General features: G+C 43.5%; 1 protein-coding gene across 6 annotated transcripts in view; it reads left to right on the plus strand.

Moving 5' to 3' along the window:
• The window catches only part of DIP2C (disco interacting protein 2 homolog C), a 492,820-nt gene extending 476,352 nt beyond the window's left edge, over window positions 1-16,468 (plus strand). For all 6 annotated transcript variants that reach the window (XM_075587807.1, XM_075587805.1, XM_075587809.1 and 3 more), the window contains 5 exons: window positions 2,825-2,882; window positions 4,014-4,088; window positions 8,752-8,926; window positions 12,135-12,258; window positions 13,854-16,468. In XM_075587807.1, coding sequence (XP_075443922.1) covers window positions 2,825-2,882; window positions 4,014-4,088; window positions 8,752-8,926; window positions 12,135-12,258; window positions 13,854-14,106 — 685 coding nt within the window. In that variant the 3' untranslated portion in view covers window positions 14,107-16,468. The remainder of the gene's footprint in view (window positions 1-2,824; window positions 2,883-4,013; window positions 4,089-8,751; window positions 8,927-12,134; window positions 12,259-13,853) is intronic.
• The last annotated feature ends 298 nt before the right edge of the window (window positions 16,469-16,766 follow it).

Genomic DNA, 16,766 nt, shown 5'->3' on the forward strand with positions numbered 1-16,766 from the left:
TGCCGCATACCTTCTCCCCCTGCCGCATAACTTCACCCCCTGCCGCATACCATCTCCTCCCGCCGCATACCTTCACCCCCTGCCGCATACCATCTCCTCCAGCCGCATACCATCTCCCCCTGCCGCATACCATCTCCCCCTGCCGCATACCTTCACCCCCTGCCGCATACCTTCTCCCCCTGCCGCATACCATCTCCTCCTGCCGCATACCTTCTCCCCCTGCCGCATACCTTCTCCCCCTGCCGCATACCTTTCCCCCTGCCGCATACCTTCACCCCCTGCCGCATACCTTCACCCCCTGCCGCATACCTTCACCCCCTGCCGCATACCATCTCCCCCTGCCGCATACCTTCACCCCCTGCCGCATACCTTCACCCCCTGCCGCATACCTTCACCCCCTGCCGCATACCTTCACCCCCTGCCGCATACCATCTCCCGCCGCATACCATCTCCCGCCGCATACCTTCACCCCCTGCCGCATACCTTCACCCCCTGCCGCATACCTTCTCCCCCTGCCGCATACCATCTCCCGCCGCATACCATCTCCCGCCGCATACCTTCACCCCCTGCCGCATACCTTCACCCCCTGCCGCATACCTTCACCCCCTGATGCATACCTTCACCCCCTGACGCATACCTTCACCCCTGATGCATAAATTCTCCCCCTGCCGCATACCTTCTCCCCCTGCCGCATACCTTCACTCCCTGCCGCATACCTTCACCCCCTGACGCATACCTTCACCCCCTGACGCATACCTTCTCCCCCTGCCGCATACCTTCACCCCCTGCCGCATACCTTCACCCCCTGCCGCATACCATCTCCCCCTGCCGCATACCATCTCCTCCCGCCGCATACCATCTCCCCCTGCCGCATACCATCTTCTCCCGCCGCATACCATCTCCCCCTGCCGCATACCATCTCCCCCTGCCGCATACCATCTTCTCCCGCCGCATACCATCTCCCCCTGCCGCATACCATCTCCCCCTGCCGCATACCATCTCCCCCTGCCGCATACCATCTCCCCCTGCCGCATACCATCTCCTCCCGCCGCATACCATCTCTTCCCGCCGCATACCATCTCCTCCCGCCGCATACCATCTCTTCCCGCCGCATACCTTCTCCCCCTGCCGCATACCGTCTCCCCCTGCTGCATACCTTCACCCCCTGCCGCATACCATCTCCTCCAGCCGCATACCATTTCCCCCTGCCGCATACCTTCTTCCCCTGCCGCATACCTTCTTCCCCTGCCGCATACCTTCACCCCCTGCTGAATACCATCTCCTCCAGCTGCATACCATCTCCTCCAGCCGCATACCATCTCCCCCTGCCGCATACCATCTCCCCCTGCCGCATACCTTCTCCCCCTGCCGCATACCTTTTCCCCCTGCCGCATACCTTCACCCCCTGCCGCATACTTTCTCCCCCTGCCGCATACCTTCTCCCCCTGCCGCATACCTTCTCTTCCCGCCGCATACCTTCACCCCCTGCCGCATACCTTCACCCCTGCCGCATACCTTCACCCCCTGCCGCATACCTTCACCCCCTGCCGCATACCTTCACCCCCTGCCGCATACCTTCACCCCCTGCCGCATACCTTCACCCCCTGCCGCATACTTTCACCCCCTGCCGCATACCTTTACCCCCTGCCGCATACCTTTACCCCCTGCCGCATACTTTTACCCCCTGCCGCATACCTTTATCCCCTGCCGCATACCTTTACCCCCTGCCGCATACCTTCTCCCCCCGCCGCATACCTTCACCCCCTGCCGCATACCTTCACCCCCTGCCGCATACCTTCACCCCCTGCCGCATACCATCTCCCCCTGCCGCATACCATCTTTCCCTGCCGCATATCATCTCCCGTCGCATACCAGCTCCTCCCGCCGCATACCATCTCCTCCCGCCGCATACCTTCTCCCCCTGCCGCATACCATCTCCCGCCGCATACCTTCTCCCCCTGCCGCATACCATCTGACCCTGCCGCATACCTTCTCCCCCTGCCGCATACCTTCTCCCCCTGCCGCATACCTTCTCCCCCTGCCGCATACCATCTCCCCCTGCCGCATACCATCTCCCCCTGCCGCATACCTTCACCCCCTGCCGCATACCTTCTCCCCCTGCCGCACACCATCTCCCCCTGTTGCCGGTTAAGCACAGGTTCGGCGAATATCAAAAATCCTAGGAACAGGTTCACATGAACCGTTGCGAACCGACTGAATCCCACCACTGCTATGAGAGGTTCGCCCTCATTGGCTGAACCGCTCACGTGGCCACTGACGTCTCGCTGTGGTCGCTGAAAAATCAATTTTCATTGACTTCCAGCGATCGCAACCAAGCTGTCGCGCCGTCGCGTCGCGCCTATTATAAGTGCACGCGACGGATTCAATACACTTGTTTTGACGCGACGTTCCGTCGCCGGGACTAAAAGCGCGGCATAGCTTTCTCCTCACGTGTCAACTGACTTCCTCTTTCTTTCTTCATCTGCTTTCTGTGTAAACTTTATAGCTATCTGACTCTCCTTATCTGCCACCAGGCTATGTGCATTATAATATCACCAGTATGATGTTAGGTGCCAGATACATAGCCTACCAGGTACAACACCCAGTGGCTGACTTGGTTGTCAGAGAAATTGTAATAACTTCTAGAATTAAAAATAGAATGTATCCAATTTCCAAACAAAGACAAAAACCTGTCATTGGTCTCAGAAATCAGTCAAAATGTGGTTACGATATCTTAAAAGTTGTCCATAGCAAACAGACAGACAAACACCTTTCCAAAATATATAGTAGATAGAATAAATATATATATATTTATATCTTGCAGAGTTCGATTGGTAGAAAGAGGATCTCCACACAGTTTGCCTCTCATGGAATCAGGAAAAGTAAGTATATATTCCAGCATATTTATAAACTTCTTCTTTTTTTTATCAATATGGTCTCATTTTCTGGTGTGTTTGTATGTAGATAGATAGATATTTAGGCTTTTCTACCCAGCCATGTCGAAAACGGTTCGCTGGTATTTTTGGGGAAGATTTCAGATTTTTCTATTGTGACCTCAGAAATTTGCCAAAAAAAAATATACTCCGTTTCAATCTCCACTCTCCCATCACTGGGCTGTGCTATTTCACATACTGTACACTTGTTTTTTTAATGTATTGATTTTTAAGATAAATCACTAATAGTGTACATTTTCAGATGTTCTCTAAAAAATATAGCCATACTACAATTCAGAAAGTTTGTTTGTCTGGTTGTACAAATCCACACGCTTAATCTTAGAGTCACCAAACTTGGCATGCTATCAGAGGATCGAAAGGAAGAGTGTAGGTGGGGTTTTGGTATGTTTGGCCCATAGCTTCGTATATCATATCATATATAGAAAAGGCCTAGGTATGTTTCCGTATAAAGGTACAAGATGTCTGCAACTCATTATGAAGTCACCAGTATGTCACTGCTATATACTGTATGTAGATATATAGCCTACCAAATACAACACACAGTGGCTGACTTGCTTAGATAAATTGTGGAGGGTGGTTAGGAGGCGGAGGAGGAGATGGGCATCCCAGTACGGCAGAGAGGGTGGTGAGGGAGGCCCAAAGCAGGGTCCAGACAGGTTCGGGGGGGTTTGTAAGGGTCACACAGTTGTTGTGTTGCCAGAACTTCAAGAATTACCTTGAACTCTCCCTACTTTGGACATCTCCTCCTCCTCTCTCCCCCCTCCCCCAGGCAACACTGGGTAATTCCGCTAATATATATATATATATATTTTATTATTATTATTTATTTATTTTAATATTTTTTCTTTCCAAGAAAAAAAATCTGAAAAAATAAATAAAAATGTATTGAAAGTCTTTAGAAGGATTGAACACATCTGTATTTTGCCTGAATCATCCATACTGCTTTCTTAACATGACTGGACAATAAGCCGGATTTCACCCACTACAGAAGCTTAGAGATTAGAACCATCACTACAATTTCACTTATTAAGATGCGTGTCATATTCTGCCTTGCAACAGATCCTCCCAGGAGTTCGTATAATTATTGCAAATCCAGAAACAAAAGGACCCCTTGGAGATTCCCATCTCGGTGAGGTGAGTCACGCAGCACATCTGCACATCTGCACTCGGCACATCTGCACTCTGCACTTGCTCATTCTGTTCTCTCTGGGCCTATGCATTTAATTCTACGGGTGGGTAACAAAACAATTATACTGGGAACAAGGATAAAATGAGCAGCAAACGCATAGGGTGTAATACTGAAGTCTAAATATTCCCATCCTGCAGTTGTACAGGAATGGCACTTATTTATTATTCATTACAAACACACAGGGGCCTATTCTCGTAGCTCCGAAGTGTGACAAACCGCTTGTAAAGTGCCCTTTAGAAGCGGATTGGCAGGCTTTGCTATTATGGAAGCCCTTCTCCCATGTCCGTGTTAGTGTCTAACGGCTTTTTTAGAAGCAGTTTCATTTTTTTTTTAAATAACTAAAACTGCTATTATTGGAGCTTAGCTATGCAAACCGCTTCTAAAAACTCACATTTTTGTCATCACGCCACCTCAAGGGGGGCGAGATTGCTATTGCGAGTTGCATCCACGGGGCGAGATTGCTATTACGAGTTGCATTCAGAGCCTGAAATATGGCTCTGAGTGAGAGAGCTAAAACCCATAAGTCAGACTGAGGATGGAGTTAGCACCAGCTCAGGTCATTCCGCTTCTAAAGCAAGTACAAGCCGTGCGGTTTATCACTTGTTATAGAAGCGGCTCAGAAGATGTGATTTCCAATAGAGAATAGGGATTTTTCTCACATTTTATTTCCGCTGCTTCTGAACATGTCAAACCGGGCGGCTCAGGCACTGACAACTTCGGAGCTACTAGAATAGGCCCATAGACTACAGGCTGAGAGTGTTTGCTGCAATCTACAGTACTTGACAAACGACAGAGAAGCCCAATGCTACATCCAATATGACAAAAATACACCGTAAAATACTTATATATTCTCTTGAAAAAGTGTAATTTAATTTAACCCTTTGGCCAAAGCGTTGTAAGCTTGTGGAGCCACGACAAGGCAGACACCCGTTCGCAAGTCCTAACACTACCAGATAAAATACTAATATATCTCTATTAGGATTAAAATTCTAATTTACCTCTATTAGGAGGGAGAAAGACCACATTGGGTCTATATCCAGTAGAATGAAAGGACCTACTAACTTGGGAAGTGGGGAGGGCGGCTTAAACCCTGGGAAGGAGGAGCCACTGACCTCCAGCAGCGGAGACAGCTGAGAATAGGTTAACAAAACACAAAACCCCAGCAAGCTCTTTTTGGGAACCCCTGAGCCCCCACAAAATATATAGATATATATCTACAGTACTTGCCCTGAATATGTTGTATATCTGCAGAAGCGCTCCATTGTAACTTTTCATTTTACAGGCAACTGAATCAGTAATGTTAGAAGTATCTATACGGCTAGATAATTTCGTGACATTATATATCATTATATATTTCTGTCCCCTGGGGAGAGTTACATGATGTGAAATTACATTGATGTCCAGATTACCTGGAACTTCCTGTTAATAATAGCATGTTCTTGTATAGCGCTGCTAGTTTTACGTTTTAAGGTCACAAGGAGCCGACACCGGGAATTGAACCAGGCTCCCCTGCTTCAAACTCAGTGCCAGTCAGTGTCGTTACTCACTGAGCCGCTCCTTCTCCAAGATGGCAAAATGGCCACCCTCTGTTCTACTTTTTTTTTTTTAATGGTTATAACCTCGGTATGCTTTAAATTAAAAAAAAACATGTTAAATATTTGGGGTGTAGTCTTCCTTTAAACATTGTGGTGCAAGGAAAGTAAGCGCAAACCTTAAATATACATAAATATAAACAAAAACAAATTAATATCACCAAGAGGAGATGCAGCTGGTGTGAGAGATTTCACAATCTCTCAAAGTAACGTCTGGGGGAGGACACAGAGCGCAAAAACTTACTCTCCAGGGTGGAAATAACACAAGGAATCTCAAATGGACAGCATATGTAAAGAACAACAGCACAGCGGAAGATATCCAAGCAGGAGAGCGCTGAGGTAAGGTAGCTGGTATCACAGCAGAGAGTCCGTCAAAGGCACTGACTGCTAACACAAGGTCCAAGCGCATATAGAAAACCCTACGCGTTTCATCCAAGGTATGGACTTCTTCAGGGATGCCTTTGACGTCAGTGCTGTTGTTCACGGAGCCAGATGATCCTACCCTTGCTGTGAGAGATTGAGGGAGCCGGTTCGCGATGTCAGACGCCGATCGAATGCGGAAGTGGAGAGCGAGGAACAGCTGACTGGAGTTTTTTTACACAGCGTCTGAACCCAGAGTGGTTGAATTGCTTTTATTTATCCTGGAGCATGTGAGTGTGTTGGAGCCTCCTTGCTCGATTATATTTTATAATTAAATTGTGTTGCACTATTTTTCTTCCTTTTTTCTTTACATATGCTGCCCATTTGAGATTCCTTGTGTTATTTCCACCTTGGAGAGGAAGTTTTTGCGCTCTGTGTCCTCCCCCAGACGTTCCTTTAAACATTACTGTATATGCTAATGCCTTGTGTTTTTTTGGACATATTGTATTATATTATTTTTTACAGCCTTAGGTTACAAATAAATGTCATTTCAGGCTTACCTAAACAGTTCCGTTCATTTATCTTTCTGTACCATTCATTATAATAATATTTTTTCTACTTGGCTTATAAAATGTTCCATCATACTTTCACCTAATGATACTTTCACTTTAACATACAATTGAAAGTAATGAAGTCCGTGGAATGGACTATGTCATGTAATATTTTTAATTTGTAATTACATTGGATAAAAGTTCAGTGGCTTCCCCTCGTATGTATGTAATCAGGGCTGGCTTGTTGACGGTTCATCGGAGCCATCACCCCTAGCCCAGCGGTTATAGAGGCCCCCCCACACTTTCCCAAAGCAATGAAACTGATTGCCAGGGAAGAGCACGAAGCCTCTGTAACGGTCTCTTACCTTGTCCGGCGGCATCTCCTCCTACTGTAGGGTCCCGTTAACAAGGCGCCATTACATAAAATGGTGGCGCATTGCTATGGCAATGTGGCGTTGCGACATAATTTTGCCATGATAACGTGACGTTGCGTTGCCATGACAACATGGCGCCACACCGTCATGTGACGCCGCCACACTCTGATCCTGCGTCGGAGATACCGCGTCGGACAAGACAAAAAAAACCCGCTAAATCCCCTGCACCGAGCCCCGCAATAATCCCAGCCGGCCACGGTATGTATGTATGTATATCTTTATTTATTTAGCACCATCCAGGTACATAGCGCTTCACAATACACGTCACGTAATATTATAATGCAATGGGAATAAGAGCTTCAGAAATAGAACAGTAAGAGAAGGAGTCCCTGCCCCGAAGAGCTTACTTACCTTACTCACGTGGGAAATACAGCTGTTTAACTGTAGCTGCATCATTAGGAACACTGCACTTTAACCTTACTGTCCCTACAAGGACAGCTACATAATTGTCCTTGTTATTACTGAATTGCTGCATTGAAGTTACTATATGACACAGACGGTCGCTGTAAATACAGTGGTGCTGGAAGAGAACATATTGTTTTTCTTCATAATCTTACCTTTTCATTTGTCTATTTCTTTCATGCCTGAGGTCGTGATTATATCGGAAAAAACGCGCACGGCGTCGCGCGGAGCAGCGCCAAAACAACCAGCATAAATCCAGCTAAAGGCCTCGTACCGCTGGCGACGGTCGCGGCGCGCTGTACTGCAAAGCGGACGGCTTTTTTTTTTCTCTAGCGACGGCCGTGTCATGTGAGCGGTTCAGCCAATGAGGGCGAACCGCTCACGGCCACGCCGCCTCCTCTGCCTGGTCTCCCCGGGATAATCAAGATGCCGCTCGGCGGCAGCGCAGGGTCACATCACAGAATAGCGCTGCCGCCCTGCAGCACTTGGTATATTTGAGGCCTAATACTTCAAATATCTGCTCATCAGCTCAAGTCTCCTATTACAATTGTGTATATTAAATAGATTACTCTTCCTTTTTTGATGAAACACTGTGATTTAGTTATCCCCTGGACTGTCTTCCTTGGTTAGTACATTAACTTGTAATTTTGCATTTGAAATTACAGCACGTGATCAATTTGTATCATAAGTTAAAAAAATCAAGTAAAAAAAATTATTATGTTGTTATGCTTTTTAACTATACATTTTCTTTCCATTTTAAGCAGCAAACTACATAGCCCATCAAACGCATTTAATTGCATTACAAAACATTTAGATGTGAAGATGTGCACAGAGTTAATGGATTTTTATATGATTAACCCTTGCACTGCCAGTGGGGAGCTGAGCAGTGGTGTTTACAGTCATATCGATGATTATTTTTTACACTCGCCGTTTGTTAAAGGATGTGTGTGTGTGATACAGTATAAGTGACGCATACTCTTTCGCAATCACACTGGCTCCCTGCAGCATCACGATCTCTCTGTGACCATTTCCTCACCACAGCGAATGTAGTCTTTATACCGTGGTACCAGGATCATGCCACGTTACAATAATCAGACGATAACATATTTGGTTCTGTTGAACTGCAGCAACATGAGAAGAAACGCAGAGTAAATAGCCGAACCTTTCAGCGGGGGGTCAGCATGTGTAATCTATATTGGAAAGCGTTTTGTGCTAGAAGTCGTCGTCTTTAAAGTGTACGTGTGTAAATACAGGTTTTATCTCTCTTAGATCTGGGTTCATAGCGCTCACAATGCCAGCGGGTACTTTACAATTTATGGAGACGAGTCCCTGCAGTCCGATCACTTTAACTCCAGGCTCAGTTTTGGAGACACACAGACCATCTGGGCACGGACAGGGTACCTGGGATTTTTAAGGAGGACAGAACTTACAGATGCAAATGGAGGTAAGATGAGATTTATGGTATTGCCATAAGAATCAGCAGTCATACCATTAGATCTACAGTATTTCCCACTGACTGCGCCATTATTTGAAACTACATGGCATTATACAGTGTATGTGTACCTAGAATCCAGATGGGGTTATACATATCAGGTTTGTTGGAGGCTGGATGTAAATGCTGAGACAGAATTGCTGGTTTAGCCGTTATATTATCTCAGAGCATGCAAAATCATCACAATTAGGCAGAAATCCAGGTTGCTCCCTTCTGGACTAATGCCAGCGCTCTTCACCACAATGTATGATTTGTCAGAAAGCAGAATATGATCATTTCAAGGTGTACTTTGTATAGGTTATAAGGAACAGTAGTTAATTATAATCGTGCAGATAATGTCGTCGTCCACAATCATTTCACAATCTACACTGCTGGCAGCCTTGGGGGGAAAAAACAAAGGAATAGCAGAGGCAGCATCAAAAGCCCATTGTTGTGAAATTGGACAGGGTTTCATCCATTATAAGTAGCTAATATTCAGAAACATCCATACTACTTCACTTGACCTATGTGATTTGAATGCATCAAGAAGCAGATCACTTTAAAGGGACATTGCTTGTTTTGAGGACTGGGGAATGTTCCTCTTTCTTTTCTAAAATGGGCATAATGGTGCCGAGTATCTCTACCACAGCTTCTGAAATATGGACATTAATAGCCAACAAGAGATTCCATCCAACAATGGAAGTTTTTTTTGTTGCTCTTCAAGTTGTGTTATCAGTATTATTGGGTGAATCAGCGGTTATGTGTTATAATGTTTCGTTTGAGTGCTGTTCCATGAGTAGAAAAAGCTTTAAGCTGTGCGTCCATACTCAATATGACTTCATATTGCAGCAGGTTTTCCTTGTAAGGCCGAGTCCATAGCAGGGGAGGCCGCGCTGAGCCGTGCGGACGCTCCGCGTTGAGCCCCTGCATCCTCCATGAGGATGTCTTTAGAGAGGGCTCACGCGAGCGTCCGCAGGCGTGCTGAGGCGCTGGATTTTTCAGCCGACAGTCAAGTTGTTTTTCAGAGCGCTGTCGGCTGAAAACATCCAATCAGCGCGGAGCAGCGTCAACGTCACGGCGCTGTGACGTTGAAGTCGGTGCGTCGCGGGCGATTGGCCCAGCAACGTCACTGCCCCGCCTCCCTCAGTCTCCCCCCGCCTCCCGATCGCGCCCGCTGGCTCGCCTGCATGAGCATGAAATAGCGCAGATTTCAGCAGGCGAGCCTCGGCGTCAGCGCGCCTCAGCCCTGCTACCCTCTCTATGGACTCAGCCTTAGAGTGGAAGGTGCCTAATTTGGCGTCAACAGAAGACCGTCAAACTTGAACAAAGGAACAACATTGACATTTTCTATGAACTCATTGGTATAAAAAAATAAATACATGAAAAAAAGTGGTGAAATCTTTGTGCAATAGATTCAATTTCAGTACTTCACTGTAAAACCAGGTCCTAAACCATTCCAGAATCAGAGCAGGGTGCTTGTATCAATCTTACGTCTATTTCAAATAGGGTGACTCAGCCATGTGGAGGGAAAATTCCCAGATGAAACAAAAAACTGTTAAAAAGGGAATCCTTTATTCTTCACAATATAAACAGCATGCTGGTGGGGGGCAATGAGCAGTATCCCATCCCAACTGGTCTCAACACCATTGTGTCTTTATCAGAGGATACCCCCAACCACCGGTTATCTCCCTTAATATACCTATCGATTACAATAAATCAATTAACATTCTTAATCTAAAAAAAACAACCCCAATTAGTCTACAAATTTAACCCAAAAAGGCCCATTTCTCACAATTTTTCAATTCAATATAGTTCTACACAACACCATATTCTGCCAGTCTCCCCCTTTAATGAGTTTTGGTACCTGTTCAACCCCAATAAAGCAAAGTGCAGATAATGAACCAGCCTCCTTAAAACATTTTACCGCTGCATTCTCCATCACCATGTTTAATGGCAGCGTTAACTCACGGCTAATTACCACCGTTTACAGCCCTCGTTTAATTTTGAGGTCTCTTCTTGTAGTGCATAGATGCAGATCTGGTAGAAATGTTGTGGTAATAGAAGCCTTAACAAGTACCACTGTGATTCCTGTCCTAGAAGCCAAAATGAATACTTGGATGCTAATTAAATGAAATCATGTAACAGGTTTTGCATGCCAGAGTTCCTGTTTGCCTTGAAGCTTATAAAGATGCATTTTTCTTTAGCCAGTCTCATGTTATCTGCTTGGCCGTTGAAAAGAAAAATACAACAATGATGTCATTATATTGACTAAATATTTTAATAGTGATGTGCTGTAAAATTATTTGTTTATGAGATCAACAAACTTGCTATATTCTTCATAGGAATATACCAAATTATTCCCTTTACTGTCAAGGCAAAGACTGCAATTCTTTTTCTAAATCGTTAGATGTCCCTAAATTATCACTTTATATTGTACAGACTTACTATTTATAATATCTGAGCCCCTGTATCTACAATGAAGCAACCTGATCAGGAAGATTGTGGGTCTAGTTTTAGATGCGCTACATGACTGCTCAGTGTATTAACGTTTATATTCTGACATGCTTCATCCCTGCACCCTCCAGACCTAATAAACCGAGCCATTATTACCATTTTAGCAGTCCTACCTTGAAATAGCATTTTCCTGCGGTTATATAGCAAACCGTAGTGCTTCTACTAATGTACAGACATAGAGGCCTAGCAGTAATATCACGGTCTCAGACGTGGTTTAATTCAGTTTAAAGCCTCAATATTAGTCCCTTGCAACTTCAGGTAGGAAATATCACTTTCCTGTACACTTTAATAATTGGGTTTCAAATTATATATATATATATATATATATATATATATATATATATATATATTATGGGGCCATACACTGTCAGCACTGTCTGTACTTGAAGAAGAAAAAAAATCTTATGACCACCTAAATTGCTTATAACTAGTCAGGTGTTTTGTGTTGATTATTTTTGTTGCTGATGAAAACATACACAAGACCAGGTCTTAAATAGACTGACCATTTGGTATGTGCTCCTCTCCGCACCATGCCATTGTGTATTCTAACTATTACTTTTTTTAGACTGAGATATTTTTGTTTGATTTGCTGCCAATATACCAGGCTTGTAAGAAGCCCAAGCGAATACATGACCTTACAGGGGCCGCGTCTCTCCCTTCCATGCAGAGCGGCACGATGCCCTTTACGTTGTCGGGGCTTTGGATGAAGCAATGGAATTGCGAGGGATGAGGTACCATCCAATTGATATTGAAACATCAGTGATTCGTGCCCACAAGAGCGTCACAGAGTGGTGAGTAATGTGAATAATGCAGTTACACAACGCGCTCCCGTCTTAGATAACTAGTGTAACCTGACGTTATACCGAGTGGTGCTTTATAAAGTCCAGCCCCTCTGGTATCATTCCCCTGAATGAATGCATTGTAATGATCAACAGATTACTATTTCCAATACTTCTCACTGTCTTACAGATTACTCTGACAGATAATATATATATATGTACAGTGGTCGACAAATCACCAAAAAATCTACTCGCCAAACAAAAAAAAATCTACTCGCCACCTAGTACCACACGTGTGCTGCTTGGGCCAATAGGAGCTCGCCACGATGTTAAATCCACTCGCCCAGGGCGTGCAAATGTATAGGTTTGTCGAACACTGTATATGTATATATTTACATATACAGAGATTTTCTATATATTATTTCAATCACTTTGAAAGTGTTCCTTATTTAGGTCTCACTAATCTAGCTATATTTAATCTAATGTTGTACATGGCTTGGAGATAACAATGCAAACTATAGAAACAATCAGATACAGTATGTGTTATCCATTTGATCCCTCGAGGTATACAGTAGCTTGTTGTGTGGTTTAGCGGAGGTACGTTAGAAACTCGTTGCCGTAGAAGCATAGTGGATATAAGCAAAGTAAAGTCTTTCATCTCCTTGGCAGGTAGAGTAGAGTGCCAGGCAAGTGCCCCCATGTTTTGCAACCCATTGTTGTATATCACCATATTTACAGCACAATACAAGTGGGCGTGAAGGACCCCGGGTACATACAGCATAGGGGAAATCAAATACATTGCAGCTCTTTTCCAATTAGGCAGCAACGCGCCTTTACATATTTATAATTCTATTTGTAAAAGTCCACTTATAACAGACTGAGACATGGGCGCAAAAGATGAGCAGTCGAAGAAGATGAAGCAAAATTACTTAAATAGATACCGAGTGACATTTATGTGAAGATTTAGCCCTGCAGATTAATTGGTGTCATTCATAAGAGTACGCACACTCTATATCAATGTTAAGAACATAACCACAAATTCACAACACCTCATACATGTTAGGCTGCGTCCCCGCTAGCACTGAGCGGGCAACGCTTGCCGAGTTTACTTTGTATGAATGTATTCTCACGTCCCCGCTCACGCGCAACGCATGGGCACGCACGCTCTTTCAAGCATTGCGCTTGGGAAGTAAAAAAAAAAAAAGTGTGTTTGAAGCACGCTCATTAGGCCCCCCATGCACCCCCCGCTCGCAAAATTCGTCGGAAACTCGCACTCATGTTTGGAGAGCTGGTGACGTCACCACTCAAGCATGAACGCGGTCAGCGCCAGCGTGACCGCAGCCTAAGACAGATCATGTTTATTCTTTCACATGTCTGTGGAGAGGTAACGGTCTCCACATGCACTGATTTAACTATGTTACGTCTGTATGGAAATATAATGTCTTTGGTACTCTTTCCTTTTGCTTTCTGCGTTAAAACGCCCCACAATACAATAAAATGTTTGGCGGAGAAAAGATGTCACAATATTAGCGTTAAGAAGCAGGAATAACACATGTCCTCAGTATTCCTTCGTTGAATGATTATAATATTGTCTGTTTTCACCGCAGTGCTGTGTTCACCTGGACGAATTTGTTGGTGGTGGTGGTTGAACTTGATGGATCAGAGCAGGAAGCCTTGGACCTAGTCCCGCTGGTCACCAACGTGATCTTGGAGGAACATTATCTAATCGTAGGAGTAGTCGTGGTGGTGGACATTGGTGTCATTCCTATCAACTCCCGTGGAGAGAAACAGCGTATGCACCTACGAGATGGGTTTTTAGCAGATCAGCTGGATCCCATCTATGTGGCCTACAACATGTAGTCTTGGACTTTAAGGCTTCCATGGACTTTACTATAGATGTATAAAATTTCTTTTTTTTTTTTTTTTTTTTTTTGTGTGTCCACTAAAAAAAAAAAGAAAAAAAAAAGATGTGCAAATTAGGGAATAACCTTGATCAGAATGGTATTGTTTTTGTTATTTTGAACCACCGGTTTCTCATAATTGGCCAGGTGAAATGTGAAATGGGTTTTGTTTTACCACTACATTTTAGCACCAAGAAACTTTTTAGGTCAGGGATGGCCAACTCCAGTCCTCAAGGGCCACCAACAGATCAGGTTTTCAGTATATCCCTGCTTCAGCACAGTCATCTGTGCTGTAGCAGGGGATATCCTGAAAACTTGACCTGTTGGTGGCCCTTGAGGACTGGATTTGCCACCCCTGTTTTAGGTACTGTACTGCCTCAGTTTAGCATGTTGAGTGCTGGAGGGACCTGCAGTGCACGGTGGTGCCCTTTGGCACTCAATGGGTTAAAAATGCCAATTTTAGAACTTTTTTTTTAATGTTGCTAGATTGCTCCAGTTTTTTGAGTAAGTAGCAATGGGTTTTGTGAAGGAGGTCTTTGTTTTTGTTATTTTTTATTACGAACTTGGAGTAGGTTAATTTTTATTTAAACTTTTACAGTGACAAAGTTGTTTTGTGGTTTACACCAAGGAAATTTCATCTAGATATTTTATATTAAGTTAAGCCATTTTTTTTATTTTTATTTTTTTAAAGATAAGTCCAATTATTTTAGACAAAAAGGTACAAACAGAAAAACATACACAATCCCTAAGGAAGACATATAGAGATAGCTGCAGTGTCGTGGTCTGAACTCATTGAGTACTGAAGGGGCCTGCAGCATGTTACTCTGCCGTGTGCTGTGGACACCTCCAGTTCTTCACCCCTACAATGTTAAGAGGACCAGCAATATATGGTTTCACCTTGCTAGTCCGTTTGATAGTGAAGGAGCTGAGCAGTCCGTGGTTGCAAAATGGAATTAAACTGTGCAGCCACTGATGCCGCTGCTATCTTTAAATGGCAGCCACGGGGGCTATATTTAAGATTGTTGCCTTTTTAAGCTACGTTGGACGGGCAAAATGGGGCAGAGACGTGCAGAGGTTGCCTAGCGACCTGAAGGCCTCATTGTGCAATCCCAAAATGCTTTGCAAGACGATTCATAAATAAGCACACTGATTAGATTTTGCTTTTCATCTCAGATGGAGACATTAATATAACGGAGTGGTTATTGAGCCAAAATGTAAGAAGAAGAGTATAAATAAGGTGGACTCTGGGAAAATATCTTTGTACTAAACTAAAAAGATAAAATAAGTTAACTTCTCTTCATATGTAATTATGTATAAAATGTTTAATTTATTTTGATCTCTTTAGAAGTATAAAACAAAAACGACATGCAAGAAAGTTAAACTCTTGTAATGTTTGCTAATATAAAAAAAAAGTGTTGTATTATCTTGAGTGGATAGTATCACATCAAATATATATATGAAATATAAATTCACTAATGGGTTATGGGGAAGGGAAAGATTTTAACGTTAGAGATGCAGTACTTGTCACTTGCATGGTGTCTCCCACTGTATATAAATGAGTGTTATTCACAAACTTTGTTTGGAAAGTGCAATCATGGATTGCCTGTTTTCCCTTATAAAAGATTCTTCTAAATACCAGCAAGTGGAGTTAATACCGTCTTTTAGATGGTGTACAAATGTATGGCTGAAATGCACTATCATTTTTTTTTTTCTCCCAGAGAAGCAACAATATATAGCATTTTATGATGTATGTCCTGACCCGCACACATATTTGTTGGCCGTTCGAGAAGGATGGTGGAGGAATAGAACTGTTTTCTAGAAGTTAGTGGGGTGAGCTCAACATGTGAGAGAACCTCTTGTGTGAGAAGCGGCCTCAAAGTGTGGATAAAAGATTCAAGTTGAGTTGTTCTGCTTGTCATTAATCCATCATTTGAAGTGCACTCTTACATTAGAGGGGACCCTTTTAATTGATTATAAATCAGGTTTTGTTTTTTAAAGGTATACCGTTTGCAATTCATATGTGGCTTGGTCCCTCATGAAGTCTAAATGAATGAAATATTCTGCATACGGTACTTGTTTTGAAAGTTAAATGAAGGTGGCAGATTTAGCAAATACTTGACAGCTGTCCTGGTTTTGGTGTATGAATACTGTACAAAAGATATACAGGTGCCATAAATACATTTTAATTCGTTTTATCACTGGAAATGGAACATCCATAAAAATCCTTGATACAGGAAACCTATTTTTTTTTCTTTAAACGTCCATTTCTACAAAATGGGAAACGCATAAATACCAGTTTCCTCTACCCAGTATTTTTTTTTTTAGATTAAAAATCATTATTTCACGACTTTGGTTTTATAAATATTCCTTTTTTTATATATTTTTTGTGATAAAAAAAAAATACTGTGAATGTGAAAGTGGTATTTTTTTGTGTTTTCATACTTTTTTTTCTGTCATTTCTCTTCATTTGCACACCTTTCTTGTCTCTTTCCACAAAAATAATATATATTTTTTTATAAAGAGAGGAAAATCAAAAAAGTAATTTAAAAAAAAAAAAACGATTATATAATGCTAAATCACCAGGTGCCAGTAACTAAGGTGTAGGACCCTTACCTTCAC

Source organism: Ascaphus truei, chromosome 2 (genome assembly GCF_040206685.1).
Source record: "Ascaphus truei isolate aAscTru1 chromosome 2, aAscTru1.hap1, whole genome shotgun sequence".
In the NCBI taxonomy this organism is placed as follows: Eukaryota; Metazoa; Chordata; class Amphibia; order Anura; family Ascaphidae; genus Ascaphus; species Ascaphus truei.